The 16,267-nt window shown below is 37.6% G+C and overlaps 1 protein-coding gene across 1 annotated transcript in view; it reads left to right on the top strand.

Moving 5' to 3' along the window:
- Positions 1-15,946, top strand: part of XPR1 (xenotropic and polytropic retrovirus receptor 1) — a 257,165-nt gene extending 241,219 nt beyond the window's left edge. The window contains exons 13-15 of the mRNA XM_054456830.2: positions 3,367-3,506; positions 9,675-9,896; positions 13,608-15,946. Of these exons, the coding sequence (XP_054312805.1) occupies positions 3,367-3,506; positions 9,675-9,896; positions 13,608-13,668 (423 nt within the window). The 3' untranslated portion in view covers positions 13,669-15,946. The remainder of the gene's footprint in view (positions 1-3,366; positions 3,507-9,674; positions 9,897-13,607) is intronic.
- Positions 15,947-16,267: the final 321 nt, after the last annotated feature.

Here is a 16,267-nt window from a genome sequence, read left to right as displayed (position 1 = left end):
CTATTCGTCTTAATCTTTTTTTATCCTATATAAACTACCATTATAGCAGTTATCACATTGTATTATAATAATGTGCTTAGGTATCCATATTCTTCACTTCCCAGCATAATTCCTGGTATATAGTAGACTTAATGTTTCTGGGATGAATGAATAAATACTTGACTAAATGAAAAGTGTTATGAAAAGACAAAGGAGAAGGAGTGGCTGACTGCTTGATTGTATCAAGAAGACTTCTCCTTTCATTTATTTCATCTAATATTTGTTAAAATCAAGTGCCATTTCAATCAGAAAATATAGATAATTCTTTAGGAATAATTCTTTAGGAATTATTTTAGGATTTTTCTATGTAGTAATAAAAGGACAAGAGGGGCTGAATTAAAAAGTCAAAAAATCAAAAATATCTATACTCAGATATTTTAGTAAAGGATAAATACCATGATTAGACCTTGAAAGAAATTAAACAATGAACTGGTAATCCTGAATGTGAATGTGAATTCTAATCCCAGCTCTTTCACTAACTAGCTATATAATTGTCTGCAACCAGACTATAGTGGATTCTTGTTTATGAGGTAAGTATGTTAAACGAGATTATCTCTTGATCTTTTCCCAGTCTAAAATTCTGTGATGGAGAGGGAAGTGTAGATTAGGTCACTAACATTTTATACTCTATCAGCATGTCACCAGTACCTTAAAATTGTATTTGGAAAAGTATATGGATGTGTAATATTCAATTAGTAAGTAGGGAAGGCCATTTTCAGGTGTGAGGAATGGTGAATTCAAAGAATGATATGTAGAGTAACTTCAGATGAACAAATAAAGGGGAAAAGGGGACAGTTGTTGACAGTGATCTTTTTTACCTAAACTATAGCAATACCCCCAATGTGAAAAACTAGAATATATGACCAAGATATTAGACATATTTTTATAAATCTAATTTGAAAAGAAAATTAATAATCAGAGAGTAGATAGGAGCGCAGTTAAAAGTGGCCCTTTTGTGCTCACCAAATATGTGTGTTTTATTTCTGTTTACATTGTTCTTGCCCTCTGAGAGCTATGAAACATTTGTTTCTTTTTTTTTTCTTTTTTTTTTGAGATGGAGTCTTGCTCTGTCACCCAGGTAGAGTGCAGTGGCGCGATCTCGGCTCACTGCCAGCTCCACCTCCCAGGTTCACACCATTCTCCTGCCTCAGCCTCCCGAGTAGCTAGGACTACAGGCGCCCGCCACCACGTCCGGTTAATTTTTTGTAGTTTTAGTAGAGACGGGGTTTCACCGTGTTAGCCAGGATGGTCTCGATCTCCTGACCTTGTGATCCACCTGCCTCGGCCTCCCAAAACATTTGTTTCTTATTATGATAATTGCTTAGATAAATTGTTTGTATCTTTATATAAATGTTGATCCATTCCCCCTTTTAAATAGTTCTAACAGTGATTTCTGGGTAATAAAATTAGTGAATATAATTTTTTACTCAGTTTCTTTGTTGTTACATATTTTCATGACTCTAAAAAACAAAATAAATACTTTCCTACATTATAATTTGCAAACTTATAAGAAAAATGTTCTGCTGGATCACCAGATTCCTTTAATTTTAAAAAATACTGGCCAGACCTGGTGGCTCACACCTGTAATCCCAGCACTTTGGGAAGCCAGGACAGAAGAATTGCTTGAGTTCCAGACCAGCCTAGGCATCATAGTATGAGACACTGACTCTACTAAAATAAAATAAAATAAAATAAAATAAAATAAAAATAACTGGATGTGGTGGCACATGCCTGTAGCCCCAGCTACTCGGGATGCTGAGGCAGGAGGATCACTTGAGCCCAGGAGTTCAAGACTTCAGTGAGCTATGTTCATGCCACTGTACTCCAGCCTGGGCAATGGAGCAAGACCCTGTCTTAAAAAAAAAACTAAAACAAAAGGCAGATAGTTGGAATAAAATTCATCCAGCTCGAAAAGTGTGGAATCCAGTGGAGCTTCATTAAAAATTTAGAACACAGGTATATGAACCTTAAAATCAGTTCTTAGGGATTAACAGTTCTTAAAATCAGTTCTTAGGAATGCATAATATTAAGCACCACATCCCAGGTCCAGGAACAATTTTTGTTATCTTTATATTCACACTTAACTTTTCTGTGTCTCTTGACCTCAAAGATAAGTGTATTCCTCCCAAAAGACTTCCACATTTTTGGTGACATCAGCTCCCACATTGGTCAGTGGTGAACAGCTTAAGACTGACTCTGAAAGGCACATGAAATTGCAATTCTTCAGTTAAGCCTAATAATAAATAAAGTGAATGTGGATTTATCACTATATTGCGAGGATAGGAGAGGGAACAGTGAGCCATGTGAATGTGTTGAAATCCTCATAATAATCCTCATTAAATTTATTATAATCATCAGTCAGCGAATAATGTCTAAAATTGAGTAATCAAGATATAACACTATACACATATTATTTTAATACATGGAGGCTAAGTAGAAGTAGCTACAAATTTTGAAAATGTTTGGTCTCTAGGGATGGAAAGAGAAGGTGGCCAGGGGACCTTTTTTTTTTTTTTTTTTTTACAATAGCTTTCTCACAATGACTAGTATTACTTTGTTTAAAAATTTTTTAAGTAAAATAAATATTATGGCTTAATACATAGTAGTTCCCCTTCCCAAAAATTTCACATTCTTTAAATACATATATTTAAAGAGCTGAGATTAATAATGAGCAAATCTATGAATTATGTAGTTCTGCTCTATTGGCAATTTGTGTAGCTAAAACTGGATTGGACTCCTAAATCCTGGGTGCTAGTACCTGCAAGTATTACTTGAGCACCGTCTTCCCCATGTAAAAATAGAACATTTCTTAAATTCAACCACGGTTGTGAAATCCAAGCTTAATTTCATTCACATCAAAAAGCAAGGCAAAACTTTCTTCAAATACAGGGTAAGGCAAATGGAGAATAAAAGTACAAATAACACAGTGAATAAATCTGCTAATCTTTTCTGATATTAGCTATTAAGTCTACTGTACCTGTTAGAATGTAATCTCAATCAATCAAGGATCTTAAGCAGCTTATATTTCTGGGCCCTAGAAGAAAGCCTGGTATACAGTATGGCAGTGAAATATATTTGTTAATGATTACTCAAATTCAGTAATACTTCATACTGGATATTATACCATTTAAGAAAAAACTAAATTGGTACAAATTATTCTAAAATATAATGTGTACTTCCCTGCAAAATAAAATACAACTTTCCTCTTGAACCTGTGCTTATTCGTAGGACATGTGTGAGTCTTGTTGGTAGGACATGTGCTCATTGGTATGCCTATTTATGAGAAATGTGATAGGAAACATACTCAATTTGTTTATTATTTCTCAGGCCTACTACTACTGTGCCATAATAGAGGATGTGATTCTGCGCTTTGCTTGGACTATCCAAATCTCGATTACCTCTACAACTTTGTTGCCTCATTCTGGGGACATCATTGCTACTGTCTTTGCCCCCCTTGAGGTTTTCCGGTAAGCAAACTACTGAAAAGTTTATTAAAGATTCTTTTTAACCTAAAAGACACCCAATACTTACAAATTAGAATTTATTATAACTTGTACTTGAAAACCTTTAATTTTCCAACTGTTCTCAAATTTCTCCTCAGCCTTAGAATTGGAAAACCATGTTGGCCAGGCTGATCTCGAACTCTTGACCTCAGTTGATCCACCCACCTCAGCCTCCCAAAGTGTTGGGATTACAGGCGTGAGCTACCATGCCTGGCCCAGAGGTTAATTCTTACAAAGTTAAAATAACCATTGATGATGACTTAAAAGCTTCTTTAGAACGGGGTTCCATTGAAAGCATAAGTGGAAATTGGGAGGTAAAATGGCTTAAAACAGAAATGAATCATTTTTTGCAATTTGGCAGTCTGAATTATTCAGCCCAGCCTTCTCACTGAAAACAATAAAAATGCTAGATAAAATGTGTTTAAATCTGGCCAGGTGCAGTGGCTCACTCCTGTAATCCCAACACTTTGGGAGGCCGAGGCGGGCGGCTCACCTGAGGTCAGGAATTCAAGACCAGCCTGGCCAACATGGTGAAACGCTGTCTCTACTAAAAATACAAAAATTAGCTGGGCATGGTGGTGGGCGCCTGTAATCCCAGCTACTCGGGAGGCTGAGGCAGGAGAATCGCTTGAATCCAGGAGGCAGAGGTTGCAGTGAGCCAAGACTGCACCGTTGCACTCCAACCTGGGCAACAAGAGCAAAACTCAGTCTCAAAAAAAAAAGTGTTTAAATATTCCTAAAAAAAAAAAATCAGACAAGATAATCCAAAATCTAAATGAAAACAGGAGCCCCAAGATAAACAGAGCACTAACACTACCTTTGCACTATAGAAATTTGCCAAATCTGTAGACTTTGAAATTCACTTGTGACTGCCAATTAAAATTTGTATGCACTTAATAAAATGCCTTAAAATTTTGTAAAGCAAACGCTGGCGTTGCTACAAGTAAGTTTACAATTTCAGATTTTAACATATTTCCTTCAGTGATAGATAAATAAGGGGTCAGTTAATTAATTAAACCTGAATGACATATGTAGAGAACTGCATCCAACTACTAAATACATATTCTTTTAAATACATGTAGAACATTTACCAAAATTAACCTTATACTGGGCCATAAAGGAAGTCTCAACAAATTGCAGAGGATTATAATCACAAAAAGATAACTCAAAAGTCCCAAATGTTTAGAAATTAAGCAGTACATGTCTGATAACCCCTGGGTCAAAATTGAAATTGTAATGCAAATTTTAAAATATTTTGAATAGCCAGGCATGGTGGTTTATGCCTGTAATCCCAGCATTTTGGAAGGCCAAGGTGGGCAGATCACTTGAACTCAGGGGTTTGACACCGGCCTGGGCAACATGGCAAAACACATCTCTACAAAAAATACAAAAATTAGCTGGGCATGGTGATGCGCGCCGGTAGTCCCAGGTACTCAGGAGGCTGAGGTGTGAGGGTCACTTGAGCCTGGGAGGCAGAGGCTGCAGTGAGTCAAGATCATGCCACTGCACTCCAGCCTGGGTGACAGAGCAAGACTCCGTCTCAAAAAAAAAAAAAAATTTTTTTGAACAGAATGTAATTGAAAATGTGATAAAAGAGAAAAATGTAAAATGCAGCTAGGGCCATGCTTACAAGGAAATGTGTAACCTTACATGTATATATCAGAAAAATATATAGCTCAGGAAATAAGAAAGATTTAAAAAACAGCAAATCCCAAAAGAAAGTAGAAATAAGTAAATATAAAGAACGTAAATTAATGGAACAGAAAACAAACATACAATACAGAAAATTATTAATAATAAAGCCAAACTTAATTTCCTTAAAATACCAAATACTATTGATAAAGTACTTAAGACTGATAAAGCAAAGAAGAAAAGGAAGTACAAATTATAAATATCAAAAAACCTAAAGATATTTATTTAAAGAATAAGACTATCTTATGAGCAACTTTATATCAATAAATTTAAAAATTTAGATGAATAGACAAGTTACTCAAAAAGCAGTGTGCCAAAATCAATAAAGAAGAAATAGAAAATCTGTATTAAAGAAATTAAATTCATGTTAAAATACTTTGCACAAAGAAAACTCCAGGCCCAGGAATTCTTTCAAATATTTGAGGAAGAAATATTAACCAATTTTATACAAAACTCTTCCAGAAAAAAAAGAGTGAAAAAGGAAACACTTTCTAGTTTGTTCTGTGCAGCCAGCATAACTTTGATACATAAGCCTACAATGACATTTTAATAAAAACTAATCTGTCTCATGTACAGAGTTGTAAAAATCCTGAATGAAATATTAGCATATGAATTCAACAATATATAAAAAGGGTAATACAAGTTAGGTTCGTTCAAGGAATGTAAGATTTAACATTTCAAAAATCAATCTGGGCCAGGCACGGTGGTTCACACCTGTAATCCCAGCACTTTGGGAGGCTGAGGTGAGTGGATCACTTGAGGTCAGGAGTTCAAGACCAGCCTGGCCAACATGGTGAAACCCCATCTCTACTAAAAATACAAAAATTAGCCGGGAGTAGCAGCGCATGCCTGTAGTCCCAGCTACTCAGGAGGCTGAGTTGGGAGAATTGCTTGAACCCAGGAGGAAGAGGTTGCAGTGAGCCAAGATTGCACCACTGTACTCCAGCCTGGGCAACAGAGGGAGACCCTGTCTCAAAAAACAAAAAAAGAAAGAAAGAAACCTGTCTCACTTATATTAACAGAATAAAGGGGGAAAAAGAACCTCTATATTTGTAGAAAAGGCCATTGATAAAAGTCAATACCTGTTCATGAAAAAAATGTTTTCTACAAAAACACAATCAAGAACATATTTAACAGTAAAACACTATAAACTTTCCCTTGAAATCAGGAATGAGACAAGTGTGTCTGCTGTTCCCACTTTTATTTAATATCATCAAAGTATAGCTAGCGCAATGAGGAAAAAGAACTATCAGAATTGGAAAGGAAAAAAATAAAACTATAATTATTCACTGATGACAATTACACAGAAAATTCAAAATAGTTTACAAATAATTAGATCTAATGTCACAGTTCTGAATACAAGGTCGACATAATATAAATCAGTCATTTTTAAAAACAGTCATAACAACTAGAAAAAGAACATTTTAAAAACCATATCATTTTGAATAGCATCAGAATATATCAGATATATACCTAGGAATAGGTCTAATTAAAGCTGTGTAGATGTGGGAAAATCGACAAGCCAGTTCTGTAATTTATATGGGAATACGAAAGGTCAAGAATGGCCAAGACTATCCTGAAAAGAACAAAGTTAAAAGGCTTTTACTGTCAGATATCAAAATTGATTATATAGTTACAGTGAGTAAGACAGTATATGGTATTGGTGAAAGGATAGACAATCCACTGGAACAGAATAGGGAGTACAGAAACAAATCCACTCGTGCATACCTTGATACTTCTTGACTTATGACAAAGGTGGCTACATAACAGTGGAAAAAGAGGGCCTTTAATAAATGATAAAGTGATATTGAGTCAACTGGGTATCCATATGGAAAAAAATGGTTCCCAGCTCCTACTGTGTACTGTGTGTGAAATCAATTCCAGGTGGATTGTAGAACTAAGTATGAAAAGTAAATCAATGAACTCTCTGGAAGTTAACATAGGAAAGAACCCTAAAGGTGGTTTTCAGTGTATGGTAATGTATTTCATATTTCTGGATGGTAATTACACAGTGAGTCCCTTTATGATAATTAAGCTGTACATTTTTTATTTGCATACTTTATGTGTGATATACTTCTATTGAAATGCTTATCTTAAAAAAAAAAAGGCAAATTAGCCAAGAGAAAGAAGGACTAACTTTCAACAGCGACAGTGAAAGTCAGAAATCATTAAAATGAAATCTTTAATATGCTGAAAGAAAATAACTGCTTACCTAGACTCTGCCTAGTGTAGATATCTTTCACAAATAAGACGATATAAAGATATTTTCAGATAGGTGTATAACATTCCTCTAAGTCAGGATGGACAAACACTGCCTGTTAAAATAAGACGGAAGCTGGAAACGGAAAGATAAAGCTGAGAGAGAAAGCATGACTCTGGAATCCACCTGCCATCAGAGCTCTCTCCAGACCAGTGCTCCTTCCCTTCCTCACCTTCCTGAATGCCTCGGCCTGGCACCTGAACTCCCCATCGCTGCTGCCACCTTCCCCACCCACTTCTTTCTCTTTCATGTGTGCTACTTCATCAATTTTTTAAAAGAAATTCTAGTAAAAAAAGAAAAATACCTCATGACGATTTTATTTCTTTTTTAAAAATCATTTGCTTACTAATTAAATCAAATGTTCTATCCCATTTAAAACAAACAGAAAAAACCATCTTTAGATCAGCTTTCTCTCTCCAACTATTGCCCATCTTTCTGCTGTCCTTTATAGCAAAACTCTTCAAGAGGCGTCTGCACTTGCTGTCTCCACTCTCACTTCTCTCCCATTCTCTTTTTCATTTAAGTATGTATTCCCAATACTCAAACTAAACCACTTTTGTTAATAATCTATAATAATAATATTGTAGTGCCTACTATGTAGCTGACAGCATTCTAAGCCTTTTACCCTTATTAAATCCTCACAACAATCTTAGGAAGTAGGTACTGTTATCATGTCTTTTGCTGATGACACTGAAGCATAGGTTAAGTAACTCATCCAAGGTCATTACAACTAGCAAGTGGTAGAGCCATGATTTGAATCTAGACAGTCTCCCAGAGCCTATGCTTTTAGATCATACTGCCTATTTTGCTAAATCCCCTGGTCAGTTCTCTGTACTTATTTATCTTACTTTACTTCCCAGCAAAGCACTTTCTTCACTTGACTTCTCAGAAACTAACAGTCTCCTGTCTCACTAGCTATTCCTTGTCCACTCCTTTACTCGTTCTTCCTCCTCCTCCCAAACTTTTAAGTGTTAGAGTGTTCCAGGATTTAATCTTTTGCCCTCTTCTCTCTTCTAGTTGTATTATTCCTAAACCTATTATTTGAAATACTGTCTTTATGCTATCTCCAGCCATAAACTTTCCCTTGAACTGCAGACTCTCGTCCACCTCTCTACTGAATTCTCCCATATCTAATGATTAGCTCTAACCTAACAGGAACAGCCCTGCATCTCTGATCTTAGTAAATGGTGTCACCTTTCCCTTAGACCAAAAACCCTAAGACGACTCACATCGCATGTCAGTAAGTCCTGTCAGCTCCATCTTTATAAATAAATCCTTTGTCTGTCTGCTTCTCATCACTTCTGTTATTACCACCTTTAAGTCACCATCATCTCTTTTCTGGACTGCTGCAACAGCCCTTCCAATTGGTCTTTCTTCAGCTGTTCTTGTCTCCCTTTGATCTCTTCACCATTCAGCAGGACCTTTTTCAAACAAATCACTTTATTCTCCTGTTGTTCTCTCATTGTTCTCCATTAAACCTAAAATTTAAACTATGGGTTATAAGGCCCTCTGTGGGTGGGCCCTCTTTCACCCCTCCATCATTATCTCCTGCTATTTTAACCTCACTTATTCTTAGCCCCCACTGACCTTGCTGTTGTTTCCAACTTGCCTTTTTATACTTGCCATTTTCCTCTGCCCGGGATACTTTCCTCCAGGATTTTTACATGACTTGCTTCTTTGTATCAGTCAGGTTTTCAATAGCTGCCATGTCTTCAAAGAAGCTTTCCCTAACCAGTCTTAATGATGGCATACTCTATTCCCTTTGTCCTGCTTTATTTTCTTCACGGTACTTATCATTAGCCGATTGATTGTTTACTTGCTCATTGTCTGTCTCCACCACTAGAAATTACACCCCATAAGGGCAAAAAGGCTTTGTGTCATTCTGTGCCTTTACTGCCTTATGGGAGACATTCAGTAAATATTTGTCAAATAAGTTGAAAGAATGAGCACTCTAAAACTGCATTCCATGAGTCCCTTCCTTTTTCGTAGTCTAGTCTTGTTTCCCTTACCCCCCACCACCACCACCTCCCCGCAACACCATCTTTCCCTATTTTAATATTCAAGCCCTTAATTCTTTGTTTTTGTTTCCATGAGTGGAAACTTGATACCCTGGGAGGTTTACAGGTAGCAGAAGTATGTTACAATTTCATAAGTACTTTGATCTACCCCATTTTGCTAAGGCGATTTGTGTGGAACTTCTTCCGCCTGGAGAATGAACATCTGAATAACTGTGGTGAATTCCGTGCTGTGCGGGACATCTCTGTGGCCCCCCTGAACGCAGATGATCAGACTCTCCTAGAACAGATGATGGACCAGGATGATGGGGTACGAAACCGCCAGAAGAATCGGTCATGGAAGTACAACCAGAGCATATCCCTGCGCCGGCCTTGCCTCGCTTCTCAGTATGTGTGGCTTCTACTTCTGTGAGGCATATTTCCTTTGAGTTTTAGCATTGGGTAACATGTAAGCTACGGAGCTATCAGGTTGAACCAAATGAAATTGCCAATACTCAGCTATTTTTCACCTACAAAAAAACAGTAATAAGCAGCAATTCCATATGATGCAACCTATGACTGTCTAAATGAGCACATAGAGTAAATGTCATCGATGCATAACCTAGTAATTTGGCGCTAAAGATCCACTGTCTGGAGGAAGAGGTTGTTGGAGAGTGATTTATTAATACTTGACTCTTCTGTATGTTTTGTATACAAATAATTGTTATGTTATAAACTTTAGGAATCCTGCCATCTATGCCTTGACCAAATTACTGAATTTCTCTTTTCTGCCCCTCATCTGTAAATTGGAATTAATATGGTTCTTGCTTATAGGGTGGTTAAGTGGATTATATTCATGATTACATAGAATTTGGACCAGTTCTCTCACAGAAAGAGCCTACTAAGTATAAACGATTGCTATTTTTATCTTCTTATTAAATACCTACAACAATATTTTTATCAGTCATTGACTACGTATGTTGCTAAAAGTTACCACAAATGTACAGTATATGGTGATTGCATTTGAAATTTAGAGACAATAGATAGCACAGTAGATTGGAGTGAAGGAGATATAGGTTGAGGATGAACGGTTTTCTAAAGGTTAAGGGAGTGAATAGACTAGAGACACAGTAAAGAACATAAAGGTAGAAATGAAGTGCAGAAAGAAAAACCATGTGACTAGAATTATAGTAAGAATAATTTTGCTGAATAGATGAAGTATGATTGTAAAAGGCTGAAAATGCAAACTTGATCTTGTAGGCAGGAGTGAGTCACATATAATTTTTTTTTTTTTTTGAGATGGAGTCTCGCTCTGTTGCCCAGGCTGGAGTGCAGTGGTGCAGTCTCCACTCACTGCAAGCTCCACCTCCTGAGTTCACGCCATTCTCCTGCCTCAGCCTCCCGAGTAGCTGGGATTACAGGCGCCCGCTACCACACGCAGCTAATTTTTTGTGTTTTTAGTAGAGACGGGGTTTCACCATGTTAGCCAGGATGGTCTCGATCTCCTGACCTCGTGATCCGTCCACCTTGGCCTCCCAAAGTGCTGGCATTACAGGCGTGAGCCACCGCGCCCGGCCACGAGTCACAGAGAATTTTTTTGTAGAAGAATGACATTGTGAAAGTAGTATCCTAGGAAGTTTTAATAGCACTGTGTAAGATATATTAGGCAAGGGAAAACTCAAGGCCAGAAAGCCAGATGAAAAGCTATGCGGTACTTTAATGTATGGGGCAGTGAAAATTCAGATCAGGATGCTTACAGTTGGACCAAAAGGAACATAAGGAGATGTTTTGAAGGAAGCAAGAAACAGGAGGTAGTATCAGTAACTCATTGGATATAGAGGAGTAGAGTAGAACCTGCTGAGCTTTAAATAGAGATTTGGAAGTTCTCTGCAGAAGGCAGAGAAAAGCAGAGAGCAGGGAACTGAGTCTTAATCCCTGGCTCAACCACAGTAGCCAGGGCACAAACACAGACAAGAGAAAAAAAGAAAAGAAACAAAAGAGGCAGGAATAGTCAGGGAGGTAATAGGAAGAGCATCAAAACAAAGCATGGTTGGTACTGTGATCCCAAGGAAGCAGAGTTTGAAGAAGCTGGGGCAGGGGAGCACTGAGTGGATCAGCGAGATAAGTGCCACAAAGGGCTGGAAGAAAATGCTGAGTGTGGTTGGTCACCTCATTGAGCTCCTGATTTTGAAGTCTAATTATCCTTGTTAGTTACCAGCAGAGGGCAATCTAAACATATACTATTTCTGCTTAAACAAGGGGCTCTTTGGCAATAGATTATTCTGTTCCATTTCAGGTGTTTAATGGAGAAACACTGGGAAACCAGATTGCACCAAGAGTAAGACATTAGGAATGGAACAGTTGGTGTACAGCGGAGAGAGCAGGGAATCCAAAAGAAGATCTGAGTTTCAGTACTGACTTTATCACTCATGCAACCTTTAGCATATCCTTAATGTGTGTGGTTTTTTTGTTTGTTTGTTTGTTTTGAAACAGTATCTCGCTCCATTGCCCAGGTTGGCTCAATGCAGTAGCACGATCATGACTCACTGCAGCTTCAACCTCCTGGGTTCAAGCGCTCCTCCCACCTCAGCCTCCCAAGTAGTTGGGACTACATGCCTTCACCCCTCTGCCCAGCTAATTTTTTATTTTTTGTAGAGACAGGGTCTTACTATGTTGCCCAGGCTAGTCTCAAACTCCTAGCCTCAAGAAATCTTCCCTCCTTGGCCTCCCAAAGTGCTGGGATTACAGGCATGAGCCACCACACTCAGCCACCTGATTTTGTTGTTGGTATTTATAGTGGTAAATGGTTTATGTTGGGCTGAAATGTGCTTCACTGTAATTTCACTGTAACTTTAACAATTTGATCCTATTTGGGCTCTCTCACATAACTTATAATGAGTCTCCTCCCTCTTCTGCATTATATGTTGTTAACTCTTTGAAGAGAAATAACTGTTATGCCTCTCCTTAGGTCTTCTCTTCTGCTGGCTAACTCTTTTGGTTTCTCATGTATGCCTCAAGTGTTATATCTGTCATCCTCATTATCCTTATCACAATTCCTTATATTTGTTTCTTGGGTTTTTTTTTTTTTTTTTTTTTTTTTGGAGACATGGTCTCAGTCTGTCACCTAGGCTGGAGTGCAGTGGTGTGATCATACCTTACTGCAGCCTTGAACTCCTGGGCTGAAATGATCCTCCTGCCTCAGCTTCCTGAGTAGCTGGGGCTACAGGTGTGCACTATCATACCTGGCTTTTTTTTTTTTTTTTTTTTAAAGACAGGGTCTCACTGTGATGCCCAGACTGGTCTCAAACTCCCGGGCTAAGGCGATCCTCTTATGTCAGCCTCCCAAGGAGCTGGGATTACAGGAACCAGCCAGTTTCTTCAGTTTGTTTAATGCTTTTTTCATCCATGTTCTCACTTGATATACACACTGTCTCCATGAGGTGAAAGTGGTATTCAGTGAAATCGGTGTTATCATTCCTGCCTTACAGAGATGGAAACGGGCATTCAAAGGGTTAAATAGAAGCATCATAAAATTAAAGTCAGGTGGCCAGGTGCAGTGACTCACGCCTGTAATTCTAACACTTTGGGAGGCCAAGGCGGGCAGATTACCTGAGGTCAGGAGTTCGAGACCAGCCTGGCCAACATGGTGAAACCCCATCTCTACTAAAAATACAAAACTTTGCCGGGCGTTGTGGCACATGCCTTAATCCCAACTACTCAGGAGGCTGAGGCAGGAGAATTGCTTGAGCCTGGGAAACGGAGGTTGCAGTGAGCTGAGATTATGCCACTGCACTCCAGCCTGGCGACAGAGCGAGACTCTGTCTCAAAAAAAAAAAAATCAAAGTCAGTACTCAAACCCAGATTACTGCCTTCTGCGTTGCACATACCCTGCCATTGTTCTTGTTACCTTCCTCTGATTGTGATCTAGTTTCTTAGTGTTTTTCCAATAATATCTGAAATTGAATAGGAAACGCTAGAATAATCCATCTGGTACAGCAGATAGTCCCTGTTTAGGATGTTTGTTTAATGATGGTAAGACTGGAAATGTGTCTAATACTGTGAAAGTGTTTATATTTGACTAACGGACTAAGTGTTTTTTGTCCCCCTTGTTACCACTAGATCCAAGGCTCGTGACACTAAGGTATTGATAGAAGACACAGATGATGAAGCTAACACTTGAATTTTCTGAAGTCTAGATTAACGTCTTTGGTTTTCCTACTCTACAATCCTTTCCTTGACCAACGCAACCTCTAGTACCTTTCCAGCCGAAAACAGGAGAAAACACATAACACATTTTCCGAGCTCTTCCGGATCGGATCCTATGGACTCCAAACAAGCTCACTGTGTTTCTTTTCTTTTCTTCTGGTTTAATTTTAATTTTCTATTTTTAAAACAATATTTACTTCATTTGCCAATCAGAGGATGTTTTAAGAAACAAAACATAGTATCTTATGGATTGTGTACAATCACAAGGACATAGATACCTATCAGGATGAAGAACAGGCATTGCAAGGACCCTCTGATGGGAAGGTACTGAGATATCTCGGCTTCCGCTCGGCCCGGTTTTGACTGGTTGAAACCGGACATTGGTTTTTAAATTTTTTGTCAGTTTATGTGGAGAATTTTTTTCTTTCCTTCATACCCAGCGCAAAGGCACTGGCGGCACTTGCAGGAAAAGTGCAACTTAAAGCAGTACCTTCATTCATGAAGCTACTTTTTAATTTGATGTAACTTTTGTTATTTTGGGAAGGGTTGCTGGGTGGGTGGGAAATATGGTGTATTTGTTACACATAGTTTTCTCATTATTTATGAAACTTAACCATACAGAATGATATAACTCCTGTGCAATGAAGGTGATAACAGTAAAAGAAGGCAGGGGAAACTTATGTTGGATGACATTTATGAGGGTCAGTCCCACATACCTCTTTCAGGAGACAACTTGCACCAGTTTGACCTTTTCTTTTCTTTGTTTTTATTTTAAGCCAAAGTTTCATTGCTAACTTCTTAAGTTGCTGCTGCTTTAGAGTCCTGAGCATATCTCTCATAACAAGGAATCCCACACTTCACACCACTGGCTGAATTTCATGGAAGAGGTTCTGATAATTTTTTTAACTTTTTAAGGAACAGATGTGGAATACACTGGCCCATATTTCAACCTTAACAGCTGAAGCTATGCCTTATTATGCATCCACATGTATGGTCCCTGTAGCGTGACCTTTACTAGCTCTGAATCAGAAGACAGAGCTGTTTCAGAGGCTCTTTGTGCCCTCACTAGATAGTTTTTCTTCTGGGCTCAACCACTTTAGCCAGAATTTGATCAAATTAAAAGTCTGTCATGGGAAAACTATATTTTTGAGCGCATGGAACAAATTATCCTTCCTCATTCACATTATGTTGATACAAAAGACCTTGGCAGCCATTTCTCCCAGCAGTTTTAAAGGATGAACATTGGATTTCATGCCATCCCATAGAAAACCTGTTTTAAAATTTTAGGGATCTAAACTTGGTCATACATGAAAAGTATACTGCTTAGAAATTATAGACTATTATGATCTGTCCACAGTGCCCATTGTCACTTCTTTGTCTCATTTCTTCCCTTTGTTCCTTAGTCATCCAAATAAGCCTGAAAACCATAAGAGATATTACTTTATTGAATATGGTTGGCATTAAATTTAGCATTTCATTATCTAACAAAATTAATATAAATTCCAGGACATGGTAAAATGTGTTTTAATAACCCCCAGACCCAGATGAAAATTCCAAAGTCAATACCAGCAGATTCATGAAAGTAAATTTAGTCCTATAATTTTCAGCTTAATTATAAACAAAGGAACAAATAAGTGGAAGGGCAGCTATTACCATTTGCTTAGTCAAAACATTCGGTTACTGCCCTTTAATACACTCCTATCATCAGCACTTCCACTGTGTATTACAAGTCTTGACCCGTCCCTGTCGTAACTCCAGTAAGATTAAAGTTACTGTTACTAGAAAATTTTTATCAATTAACTGACAAATAGTTTCTTTTTGAAGTAGTTTCATCTTTATTCTGACTAGCTTCCAAAATTTGTTCCCTTTTTGAATCGAGGTTTTTTTGTTTTGTTTTGTTTTCTGAAAAAATCATATAACTTTGTGCTTCTGTTGCTTTTTTGTGTTTTGTTAAGCATGTCCCTTGGCCCAAATGGAAGAGGAAATGTTTAAGTAATGCTTTTTAGTTTAAATAAATTGAATCATTTATAATAATCAGTGTTAACAATTTAGTGACCCTTGGTAGGTTAAAGGTTGCATTATTTATACTTGAGATTTTTTTCCCCTAGCTATTCTGTTTTTTGTACTTTAAAACTATGGGGGAAATATCACTGGTCTGTCAAGAAACAGCAGTAATTATTGCTGAGTTAAACTAAAAAGTCCAGTGGACCAGGCATTTCTTATATAAATAAAATTGGTGGTACTAATATGTATCCAGAGCCATTTGAATTATTAACTTTATTCTTTATTAGTGAATCTCTGATGGCACACATAAAATCTTACAGTTGACTTCTGCTGTTTGAATTCCCCAGTGTTTTTACATTAATGTATCCTATGGCCAGTTTAGTCTTTCTTCAACTGTTACGATTCTAGGCCCTAATCGGTCTTATTCTTTCACATATGATGCAATGATAGATGTAATCCTTTTCTGAAGTTTTTGTTGGATTGGCATAGTCTATTCAAAAATAAGGCTTATGTAACTTTCAGCTTGCTATGTGACAGAAGTTTAAATGTGTATTTAAGTACACAGCTTT

This window comes from Pongo pygmaeus, chromosome 1, assembly GCF_028885625.2.
Source record: "Pongo pygmaeus isolate AG05252 chromosome 1, NHGRI_mPonPyg2-v2.0_pri, whole genome shotgun sequence".
In the NCBI taxonomy this organism is placed as follows: Eukaryota; Metazoa; Chordata; class Mammalia; order Primates; family Hominidae; genus Pongo; species Pongo pygmaeus.
Note: the sequence above shows the minus strand (reverse complement) of the source record. Positions and strands in the feature narration are given on the sequence as shown.